This window comes from Capricornis sumatraensis, chromosome 1, assembly GCF_032405125.1.
Source record: "Capricornis sumatraensis isolate serow.1 chromosome 1, serow.2, whole genome shotgun sequence".
Classification (NCBI taxonomy): domain Eukaryota; kingdom Metazoa; phylum Chordata; class Mammalia; order Artiodactyla; family Bovidae; genus Capricornis; species Capricornis sumatraensis.
Window position 1 is genome coordinate 4,615,580 of NC_091069.1, and position 12,379 is coordinate 4,627,958.

General features: G+C 39.2%; 1 protein-coding gene across 1 annotated transcript in view; it reads left to right on the forward strand.

Moving 5' to 3' along the window:
* SETX (senataxin) overlaps window positions 1-12,379 on the forward strand; it is a 75,814-nt gene that overhangs the window by 54,344 nt on the left and 9,091 nt on the right. The window contains exons 16-22 of the mRNA XM_068964932.1: window positions 1,991-2,062; window positions 3,740-3,889; window positions 4,348-4,455; window positions 7,281-7,468; window positions 8,075-8,167; window positions 9,078-9,242; window positions 12,179-12,277. Coding sequence (XP_068821033.1) covers window positions 1,991-2,062; window positions 3,740-3,889; window positions 4,348-4,455; window positions 7,281-7,468; window positions 8,075-8,167; window positions 9,078-9,242; window positions 12,179-12,277 — 875 coding nt within the window. The remainder of the gene's footprint in view (window positions 1-1,990; window positions 2,063-3,739; window positions 3,890-4,347; window positions 4,456-7,280; window positions 7,469-8,074; window positions 8,168-9,077; window positions 9,243-12,178; window positions 12,278-12,379) is intronic.

The following is a 12,379-nucleotide window of genomic DNA, read 5'->3' on the forward strand; positions in this document are numbered from 1 at the left end:
GAGTCAACTCTTCGCATGAGGTAGCCAAAGTATTGGAGTTTCAGCTTTAGTATCAGTCCTTCCAAAGAACACCCAGGACTGATCTCCTTTAGAATGGACTGGTTGGATCTCCTTGCAGTCCAAGGGACTCTCAAGAGTCTGCTCCAACACCACAGTTCAAAAGCATCAATTCTTCGGTGCTCAGCTTTCTTCACAGTCCAACTTTCACATCCGTACAGGACCACTGGAAAAACCATAGCCTTGACTAGATGGACCTTTGTTGGGAAAGTAATGTCTCTGCTTTTGAATATGCTATCTAGGTTGGTCATAACTTTCCTTCCAAGGAGCAAGCGTCTTTTAATTTCATGGCTGCAATCACCATCTGCAGTGATTTTAGAGCCCCCAAAAGGAAAGTCTGACACTGTTTCCACTGTTTCCCCATCTATTTCCCATGAAGTGATGGGACCGGATGCCATGATGTTTTCTGAATGTTGAGCTTTAAGCCAACTTTTTCACTCTTCTTTCACTTTCATCAAGAGGCTCTTTAGTTCCTCTTCACTCTCTGCCATACGGGTGGTGTCATCTGCATATCTAGGTTATTGATATTTCTCCCGGCAATCTTGATTCCAGCTTGTGCTTCTTCCAGCCCAGCGTTTCTCATGATGTACTCTGCACAGAAGTTAAATAAGCAGGGTGACAATATACAGCCTTGACGTACTCCTTTTCCTGTTTGGAACCAATCTGTTGTTCCATGTCCAGATCTAACTGTTGCTTCCCGACCTGCATATAGGTTTCTCAAGAGGCAGGTCAGGTGGTCAGGTCAGGTCTGGTATTCCCGTCTCTTGAATAATTTTCCACACTTTATTGTGATCCACATAGTCAGAGGCTTTGGCATAGTCAATAAAGCAGAAGTAGATGTTTTTCTGGAACTCTCTTGCTTTTTCCATGATCCAGTGGATGTTGGCAATTTGATCTCTGGTTCCTCTGCCTTCTCTAAAACCAGCTTGAACATCAGGAAGTTCACGGTTCACGTATTGCTGAAGCCTGGCTTGGAGAATTTTGAGCATTACTTTACTAGCATGTGAGATGAGTGCAACTGTGCAGTAGTTGGAGCATTCTTTGGCATTGCCTTTCTTTGGGATTGGAATGAAAACTGACCTTTTCCAGTCCTGTGGCCACTGCTGAGTCTTCCAAATTTGCTGGCATATTGAGTGCAGCACTTTCACAGCATCTTTCACGATTTGAAATAGCTCAACTGGAATTCCATCACCTCCACTAGCTTTGTTCATAGTGATGCTTCCTGAGGCCCACTTGACTTCCCATTCCAGGATGTCTGGCTAATTAACACCTACTAAATGGAACGTGGAGTGCTAGTTGTTGGGTTGCTGGATAATGAGCTGAGGTTTCAAAACAGACTACGGGAGAAGTTGAAATAGATGTATTACTCACAGGTCCTGGAGGAGATACATAGCATACCTTGAGGGGCCATGTAGGTGGTCCATGCAGAGTGCAGACAGGCAGGTCCTGGGCCACATATCTTTATCAGGGTCCATGGTTGGAGTGTTTTGACATATCCAGACTAGGGCTGAATTGGGCAATTTGAATGGAGAGAGCAGGGTTTTGGTAAGTTTCTTGGAGTGTCTTATCTCAGGGTCACATATAAGGCATACAGATGCTGGAAGGCAAGGGAAACCATTGATCACAAGAGCGAACATTTGCTAGTGATTCTCTGCGTGCTATATAAGACATTTGCAAGAGTGAGGGGCTAGTGTCAGTTTGAAGTCACGGCAGGCACCTGGCCAAACACAATGGATGTCAGGGCAGCAGTGCCCTGGAGTAGCTTAGCTGAACTCTGATACACAGTAGTATAGAGAGACTGGTAGAGGAAACACACTGGGTGAATCAGCTTTTCATTGGTTAAGTACTGGCTCTCCTTTTTGAAATATGAGGCAGTTCATTGGAAAGCATTTTAAAATGCTTAGTTTAATGATAGCAGTCTAATTTTTTCCAGAGGCAAGAATTAGATGGAAAAATTGCCAGAGTTTCAAAAGAAAGGCAGGAGCTTGCTTCTAAAATTAAAGAGGTAAGTAGTTCATCCATAGCATTTTCCTGGCATTTCTTTTTTTAAATTATGAAGTAGTTCAGACAGCCTATGGTCTTTTCTCAGTTAACATTTAAAGTTTGAGAATTCCTGGCGTTCCAGTGGTTAGGACTCTGCACGTCCATTGCAGAGGATGTGAGTCCAATCCCTTTTTCAGGGAACTCAGATCCCTCAAGCTGCATGTGTGGTCAAAAATGTATATAAATCAATAAAATGTTTTTATAATGAAAGATTTGAAGCATTTACAAAACTAGAGAAAGTGGTGTCGCTGCACGCACATCTATAGCTTTCTCTGAAACTCTGTGTTCTGCTCTCCCACGCAGAAATTTATGGTAATTGTCATATGAATAATTAATGAAACTAAATTTGTAGGGTTTTCCTTTATTAAGAAGAAAGAACATTACGTGTCTGAATTCAGGTAGACCAGCAGTGGCTGCGATGTGGCACATGAAAAGTGCCTTTTTCCCTTCAGTTTTTAGCTGAAAGCATAAGCTCTTTTTACTTGTTTTTGATCACAAAAGTCCTTTTATATCATGTGTAACTTTTTCCCCAGTAGTCTTTGGATATAAAAATATGAACTCACATTTAGATGAGTCAAAGCTAGAATCGGCCAGCGTAGAGCCCTAATGAAATGAACTGGGGTTAAGGGAGAGAGGGTACTATAAACCGGTAATGGCATTTGTATTTTTGAGCTGAGATTTTTTTCTTGAATATATTATTGACTTCTGTGTGGCTAAATGAATATAGTTGAATTTAATGCATATTTCCACTAGCAGTTTATTTCAATTAAAAATTATGTGGAAAGCTATTAAAGTTTAAACTCAGCCCAAAATTAATCTTCTCATATGTCAGGAGGAAGTCTTTGTTTACCGGTGTTACGGTTTTTGCCACTGATCAGATTGTTCTGTGGGTCATTAAATTAATTGCACTTGCGGTTTCACCGTGATGCTGGCTGTAAGGAGAGGGATGTGGCAGTTACCATGTGAGCACTGGATGGAAGGCCACAAGCGCCGCCACATTCTCACAGACCTGCCTCGGAGTCCAGGCTTGAGTCTGTCGTATGCTCAGCTCTAGCTTTTCAGGAGCAGAAATAGGCTAACTGAATCTCTGATGAGACTCACTCTCCATCTCAGTTTATTCCATTAGATAGACCTGGACCACAGTGGCGGTTACTGCTGTGGAAGTAGAATGCTCATCAGTTTCACAGGTGTTTTTGTTGGTACTGGCTGTTAGAAAGAATAAGCTTACATGCTTAAAACTAACAGAAAAGGGTATGTTCAGGCTTAGTTTTGTTCCTGGTTTTACTGAGATAATTGCTTCACAGTTCAGTAGAATTATTTAGTCTTTGCATATTCTGATACCTTCCCACATACATCAGGCTGTAATAATTGTAAGTCTACTTTGACCAAATTAAACCCTGAATAAATTTTTCTTAACGTGCTGAAATCATGTTCCAAAATTAGACTCCCCTGCAGTGTGTTTTCTCTGATGGCTTCTGAGTACCTTGAGTGCTGCTCTTTTCTGGATTGCAGGTTCCCACCTGACATTTACTGAACATTATTCTGCCATATAAGTGGCAGGTGTGTTATAGTACAAAGAGGCCTACAGTCAAGAAGTTTTTAGATACAAGTGAACATTGATGAACTTTTATTCTCTTAGGTTCAAGGACGCCCACAGAAGACACAGAGCATCATCATCTTAGAGTCGCACATCATTTGCTGCACGCTGAGCACGAGTGGTGGCCTGCTGCTCGAGGCTGCTTTCCGTGGGCAGGGAGGCGTCCCCTTCAGCTGTGTCATCGTTGATGAGGTCAGTGAGCAGTTGGCCATACAGCTCTTGCCTGGTGCCTTGAGGAGGCAGTCCTAGGTGAAGAGTGGCTGCAAAGATGTGGACGTAGTGATCTTTTTGCATCTGGTTTTGACCTGCTCTTAAACATGTCTATTCCTATATGTTGAAATATGCTGCTGATAACCCACCATGATGAAAACTGCTTTTCTAGTATTGGAATTATAGTCTTAGGGATTCCTGATCTTAACAAAATCCATCCCAAGGATTGCCTAGCTCCTACTTAGAATATCTCTGGTTACCTTTTGAAGCATTTTATTGTTTTCTAACCAAAGAAAATCTTTATTTTTGATATTTGGTGTAGAAGGAGAAGGTGTACGTTTCTTAATGGGTAAGGCTTTCATTATGAATTAGACTGTATATGAATAAAAAATAACAGAGAAAACTATGACTGTATCTCCATTTTATACTTTCTTACCAAGGCTGGACAGTCCTGTGAAGTTGAAACTCTTACTCCGCTCATCCATCGTTGCAACAAGCTTGTCCTCGTAGGAGACCCTAAGCAGCTCCCTCCCACAGTCATTTCCGTGGTATGTTTTTTCACATTCGTGTTGATCTAAAGTGGAAGGGGTCTTTTGGTTTTTTGTTTAGGGGGTTGGGCATCCTCCTTGGATCAACATCTCTTACTTGCAGGGAGAAATAGGGAATGGCTGAGGAAAGAGAACAGCCACCGTTTAGAGCCTTCATGGTAAAGTCTCCAAAAATATGCTTTGCTCATAAAGAGCTTGTGTGTGTGTGACAGGAGCATGTGGGTATCAAAAGACCAGAAGCTCAGGAACAGGATGTCCCATGCTCAATGTGCTATCCCTCTGAGAAAGGCAGTGTGCAGCTTTTCTAAGGGCTGATTTGTTTTCATAACATAGCCACCAAACCTATGATAAAAGAAAAACTCTAAAAAAGCAAGGGAAAGAATCCAAACCTCCTAATTTATATTTATGTATATGCAAATTTTGAGGAAAACAGTAAGAAGATAAGTTATTCTTACAGTAATGTGTACAGTATTAGGATTCTGTATCCTATAATGTTCCTCACATGCTCTGAAAGGGCAGGTGGAAGGAAAAAGACTGGGCTCCGCTTGTGGGAAGATGAGCAGCATGGTTGTGTCCCCTTCCCTGTTGTGTGAACACTCACTAGAACTGCTCCTGGAAGTGCACAGCAAAGTCAGGATCCAGATGTTTGGGGTAATCTTGCACAGGTCTCCACCTAGGTTTTGAAACTGAATAACATTTGAGCATTTCACTGATACAGAGAGCATGTGTGCAGAGTAGTGGCTGCATGAACAGTCCCAGAGAACAGACCATTTTCACAGCATTTCTGTTCAGTTATGTTCTGTTTGGTTGTGGAATGCAAGCGTGTTGCTGTTTTTTGTTGTTACTGTTTTTTGACTTTGGAATCATCAGCATGACCGTGCAGTTCTTTGATATCTGAGCACTTGGGCGCGACCATGTGAGGGGTGGGCTAGGAGCGCCCCTGACCTGGAGTGAGGACCTTGTCTGTGGGGAAGAGCTGCTGCACCAGGCTTCGTGGGGAGTTAGGAGGAGCCAGCTCTGCACTGCGCTATGTGAATAATACAGCGTTTCAGAGGCTGACTGGTGACTTCTCGAAGGGCCTTAGCATATAGTTAGCGAAAGAGGGTTGTTGATAGTCCTCAGCTTTACTGCCTTCTTTGGTAATTGATTAAGAACAGCAGAAATGAGAAGAATCTATTTGGGCTTTTCTTAGTGTTGTAAAAATAATAACAGGCTTATTGAGAAATTTTCAGAAAATGATTATAAAGTTTTTCTCAAAATGCCTTTCTGACCAATTTCTAGGAATAATTACTATGAATAGTGTAGTGGATAATTTGAACAGTTTGTGGTCATGGGTGTGCAAAGTTGCCTTTTTTCCAGTCTGTGTTTATTGAGTGTTAACCTAATAATTCAGGCACCATTTTAAGTTCTAGGATTATGACAGTGTTGAAAACTGACAAAAATCTCTGCCCTTACAAAGCTGACATTCTCGTGGGTAACAGACAATAAGTTACTAAATTCAGAAGGTTGGGTAGTTACAGGGAATGTATGCATTTGTGTGTGCCGACTTTGACCTTGTAAAGGTGGCAGAATCAGTCTGTGTCACACTGCCTTTTTTCCAGTCAGTAAATAGATCAGGAATGTACATTCATGTCAAAACATGAAAATCTCTGTCATATTGTAGGATGGACTCAGGTTTTTTTTTTTTTTCTGTAAGTAAATGTGTTACCTCCTATAAATCCACTTTCTTTTTTTTGCTAGAGTGAAGTAAATGAGTTTTTTTGCTAACTTGAATAGATAAACTTCTGAGGTAGAGATGATAATGCCAAATGTCCACTAAGAATATTTATTCTGTTTAATTACACAAACCTATTTAAAATTGCATATGTATATAATCACTTGCATAAATAATACAAATAGGAAATAATGTCTTCTTTCTCCACTCTGATAGTTTGTAAAACAGGTTTATTAAAACTTTACATATACATCTTCAGTGCTCATATCTGCAACATACTCATAAAGATTCCACTATTCTTTCTCAATTTTGACATGGTGCTAACATTGAAACGTGTATCCCAAGTATATCCCAACTGTGATTACATGAAGACACATTTCTTCATTTGTCAAATTAACTCCGTTTCAGGTTGCAGGTTTGTTGTAACCCGTTATTGAATTTATGAAATCAACTTAGTTGTCTGTCTCCTCCATTAGAATGTTAAGTTCTGTGACACTTAATCTTATTCACCTTAGACCCTCAGCACCCGAAGCTTTAGACGCTTAGTGCATATTGCCTGAATGGATGGATGAAGAAATTGGTCTTTAAGAGGCTGGTTTACAGTGACATTCATTTTTTCAAGCTGTGGGAGCGCAGCCCAGAGATAATGGTTAAAATCTGTGTTAAAATTCTTTGCTGCTTTTCTCATCAGTTCTTTCAGGTTAGCACCAAAATAGTGATGGTGGTGATCATTCACAAGATCACATCATTCATCAACAGTTTGTGGGATTTCTAAATAAGGAGAATATGCCTCAGCTTTCGTAGTCAGGCTCTGTTAGCACCAAAATAGTGATGGTGGTGATCATTCACAAGATCACATCATTCATCAACAGTTTGCGGGATTTCTAAATAAGGAGAATATGCCTCAGCTTTTGTAGTCAGACTCCATGGCTTTTCAAAGGTGGAAGTCAGAAACATCTTCTTTCTCTGAATGTTTGGTTGTTGGTAATGCTGTGTGTATTTTAGATGTACATTTGCTGTGTACATTGTAGAGCTCTGTAATTGTTTTTATGATAGTGGGAAAAGTACAGGTGAATCGTTAGAGATTATTGCTTTGTCTTCCCCCTTTCAGAAGGCACAGGACTATGGCTATGACCAGTCAATGATGGCCCGCTTCCACAAGCTCCTGGAGGAGAGTGTGGAGCACAACATGATTGGCAGGCTGCCTGTCTTACAGCTCACCATCCAGTACCGGATGCACCCGGACATATGCCTCTTTCCTTCTAGTTATGTTTATGACGGAACCTTGAAAACAAATAGGTGGGTTCTTTTCATTGCATGTCAGCTTGTTTTATTTGTAGGTTTGGCTGCTTAGGAAGAATAGCTCTTTCACAGTGCTCTTAAGTCTTGTTATTAAAAACATGAAGGTTTAATAATTTAAATTATAAAAGACATGTTGATTGTAGCAAATGCAGATAAATGAAAAGGGGGATAAAACCAACCCCCCTATTTATACTACCCAGAAATAATCACTAGTAACATTTTAGTATATCTACTTCCAGTCCTTGTACTATGCACATGTTTTTTTTGTTTGTTTCCTTTTTCTCTTTTTGGGAAAAAAGAATCATACCATGCTTTACCTAGTGTTTTATACCTTGCTTTTTTCGTGTACTGTATTATGAGTAATTTTCCAATCATAATTGTTATATCTTAAATACATAGATTATTCTCCCTAGCACTAGAATAGAGATAAAATTCACTTTCTTTTAGTGTATTGAAATTTTATTTTTTTAAAGAAGAGTCCTTCTTGTCTCCTTACTTTGCATAGCTCTCTCCCTGCCACATACACACAGAAAAATGGTAGTAATAATTTAAAAAAATGTTTCTAACTTGACTTGTGTTCTAAATGGTGCTGCTCTTTTATAGAGGGACAGAGACCAATCGGTGCTCATCTGACTGGCCATTTCAACCCTACCTCGTGTTTGATGTTGGAGATGGCTTAGAAAGACGGGATAATGAGTATGTTCTCTTATACTTCAGTCCTTACTGATGGTGTCAGAATTTTTATATTGTTTTTGTTTATATTTAAGTTCAAAATACTTTTCATACAAATCTCTCTGCCTAGTGCCAGGACCCAATCATTTTCTTTTAGCTGGACTGATAAATCCATAATAAAATTACTGCTATCTTTATGTATTTCGGTCTTTCAGTTTTTCTTTCTTAATTGTGTTAGTGGGGATTATATTACCTAACATGTGATAAGCACTTAAGTAGATCCATGCTGAACTCACAGTTGTGAGTAAAATAGATGTGGCCCTAGTACAAGGCTATTGTGGTCTAACGCGAGGCAGACATTAACCAGGCCATTACTGTGGTGATTGATTATTCCAGTTGGGTTAAATATTGTGAAGGAGAAATACAGGCACAGTTGAATTAAGGTGTGAGGCAGAGGGTGGACAGAACTTTGAGCGTGTTGGGTTGTGTGAATCGGGTGGTCTGTGAATGCTAGTGCATGATCCACATGGCCTGTGGTGGGGAATGAGAAAAGTGATGCATCTGAAGCACTTTTCTCAGTGTTGGGAAGATAATAAATCTGTAATAGGAGCTCTTCATTAGTCATGTCTTCATTGTTATAAATGCCTTTGTTCTCAGTGTGGCTGTCCCTGTTCTAACAGATGAAGAAGCTGGTGTCTGAATGACTCCAAGCTCTTTTCTGGCATACAGCTCATGTCTCGCTGGGCAGTTGTGATGCTGTTTATTCTGGTATACAGTGTAATGGGCATTATCACAGCCTCTTTGAATCACTGCTGACTGAATAGAGATAAAGCCTACCAATCTACCTTTTACTGTAATAGAGAACAAAGTGGAACTTAACAATTGGACTGCTATTAGTTTTGATGTCTTGTATTTTTTTTTCCATCTTATTTAGCTCATATGTAAATGTTCAAGAGATAAAACTGGTAATGGAACTAATTAAACTTATTAAAGACAAAAGAAGGGACATTAATTTCCGAAACATTGGCATAATAACCCATTACAAGGCTCAGAAGACGATGATTCAGAAGGATTTGGACAAAGAGTTTGATAGAAAAGGGTGAGGCATCTCTATTTTTATAGCTCTTTCCAGTTTCTCTGTTGAATTAAAAAGAAGAAAGAGGGGATGGAAGGAAAGAAGAAAATGAAACTTAACCCCTGGGGCATGCATAGACCCTGGTAACATAGAACAAGGAGACCAGGACACTGGCTCCACAGACTTGTGCTGAGAAGGGAGTGTGGTTACGCTTGTAGCACCTGTAGACGGAGTGCCTGCTGCCTTTTCGAAGGTCTTCACCATTATACTTGACAGTGGAATTGACTGAGAAACTCTCCAGGCCTTTCCATTTAGTTGGATGACTTGTTAATCTAAATTCTAATTGTACCGAGATGCCCATAGTCACATTTTCACTTAGAAAAAATTAATTAAACCTTTTAGTGCCTTCATGTAGAAGGGTGAAGATCATGTCTTCGTCTCGTTTTCCCTCAACAGTAAAATTAAAAATTAAATATTGGAAATCCAGTAACTCTACAGTTTCTACACCTCGAAACACACAAACTTCCAAAATTGACGCTAGGAAGAAACCAGAAACATTGGATAGATCTATTAAACACAAACAGATTGAGTTAGTAATCAAACACTTAACAACAGAAAACAAACTCAGGACCAGGCTTCACTAGTGAATTCTATCAAATGTTAAGAATTAACACCAGTCTTTTTGCAAATGCTTCCAAAAAATAGAAGGGAAGACTACTCATTTTATGGGCCCACTATTACCTTGATACCAGAGCCATGGAGACATCACCAGAAAAGAGAACTACAGACCAATATATCCTTTATGAATGTGGATGCAAAAATTCTCAACAAAATAATGGCAGCTGAACTCAGTAGCATATTAAAAGGATTATAGACCAGGATCAAGTGGAATTTATCTCAGGAATGCAAGGTTGGTTCAATATATGATAATCACCGTTCTGTACCATAGTTAAAGGGAAATCCCACGTGGTTGTGATCATCTGAATAGATTTCATTTATTTGAGTGAAGTCATTTGAGTGCAACAACAACCTTTCATGATAAAAATACTCAACAAATTTAGGAATAGAAGGGAACTTCCTTAGGCTAATAAAAGGCATCTATGAAAAACCCATAGCTCAAAAACTATACTTCATGGTAAGATGAAAACTTTCCCTATATGATCAGGAAGGATAGGATGTCTGCTCTCACTGCTTTTGTGCAGCATTGTATTAGAAATTCTGTGCAGAGCAGTTAAGAAAAGGAAATGAAATATTTGTGCAAACTGCTAGTCCTTGTAAACAAGTTCATCAGAGTTGGTAGTATACAAGATCAGTATGCCGAAATCAGTTGTATTCACCAGCCACAAGAAATCTGAAAAAAAATCTTTTTTAATTCCATTTACGGTAGCATCATAAAGAACAAAATACTTAGGAATAAATATAACCAAAGAAATATAAGCTCCTACACTGAGAATTACAAAATGTTGAAAGAAATAGAAGAACTCCAAAATAAGTGGAGACAGTCCATATTCATGGATTGCACTAAGATGGCACCTTTCCCCACGCTGATCTACAGATGAGTTATCTCCATCAAAATTAAAACTACGGTTTTGGAAAAGCTTATTGTAAAGTTCATGTGGAAGTGAAAGATACTCTCCAAACAACTTGACAGAACAGTGTTGGGGGGCTCACACTTTATCAGAATTTACTACAAAACTATCAACATTGTGGTACTGTCATCAGGGTAGACATATAGACTAATAGAAGTGAGATTCCAGAAATAAATCCATATGTTTGTGGCCAGTTGATTTTCAGGAAGGGTGTCAAGACCATTCAGTGGGGAAAGAATAGTTTTTTCAACAAATGGTGCTGGAATAAGTATAGGTATCCTCCTGCAAAAGAGTGAATTTTGACCCCTGTCACACTGTATATAATAATTAACTCAAATTAGAGCCCTGAGTCTTCAGAGACAAAATTATAAAATGTATAAGGAAACAAAAGTGTAAATTCATATGATCTCAGATTAGGCAACAGTCTTAGGTGTGATATCCAAGCACAAGTAACCAGAGGAAAATTAAATTGGTCTTCATAAAAATGAAAACCCTTTGCTTCAGATGACACTATCAAAGAGTGAAAAGACAACCCACAGAATGGGAGAAAGTACTTGCAAATTATTTATCTGATGAGTTATATCCAGAATATAAAGAACTCATACAACTTGATAATAAAATGACAGTCTTGTTGAAAAATGTGAATAGCATTTTTCAAAAGATAAAAATCCAACAGGCACACTAAAAGGTGTTCCGCATTATTTATCATTAGGGAAATGCAAATCAGAACGACAATTAGATTAACATTTCATACCCACCACGATGACTGTCATTAAAAAACAGGCATTAACATATTTTGGCGAGGATGTGGAGAAATTGAAACAGTACGTTGCTGGTGAGAAGATAGAATGGTAAATCATTGTGGAAAACAGTTTGGCAGTTCCTCATAAAACATAGAATTACCACATGACCAGCAATTTCATTCGTAGATACATACCTGCATTGGAAAAATGTTCACTGGGAAGCTTGTACATGAATGTTCATAGCAACATTATTCATGATAGTCAGAAAGCAGAAACAACTCACAAACTTCCAAAAATTGTGTGTGGGTAAATTGTGTATTTGTACAAGCAACTACGCAGTCGTAGAAGGAGTGAAGCAGTGGGATATTTTGTGACACGTGAACCTTGGAAAACATCGTGCTAAGTGAAAGAAACCTGACACAGAAGGTCACATGTTCTATAACTTCATTGATACGCTAGCTATGTCCCGTGTAGAAAAGTCCATAAAGACAGAACATAGATGAGTGGTTGCCAGGGCCTGGCGGGGAGGAAATTAGAGACTGATGACTAATGGGCACAGGGCTTCTCTACTGGGAATAGACATGCTTTAATAACTTTTTCAGTAAATATGTTTCTCTTTCATTAATAGGGCAGCAGAAGTAGATACCGTGGATGCCTTCCAGGGTCGTCAGAAAGACTGTGTTATTGTTACATGCGTCAGAGCAAATGCCACACAAGGCTCAATTGGGTGGGTAACTGTCATCCTTGATTTTTTGCTTTGTTTATAGTCCAGAAGTAGCTCTATTTTTAATCACTGTTGAGAGTACCATCATTTGCCAAATTACATAGA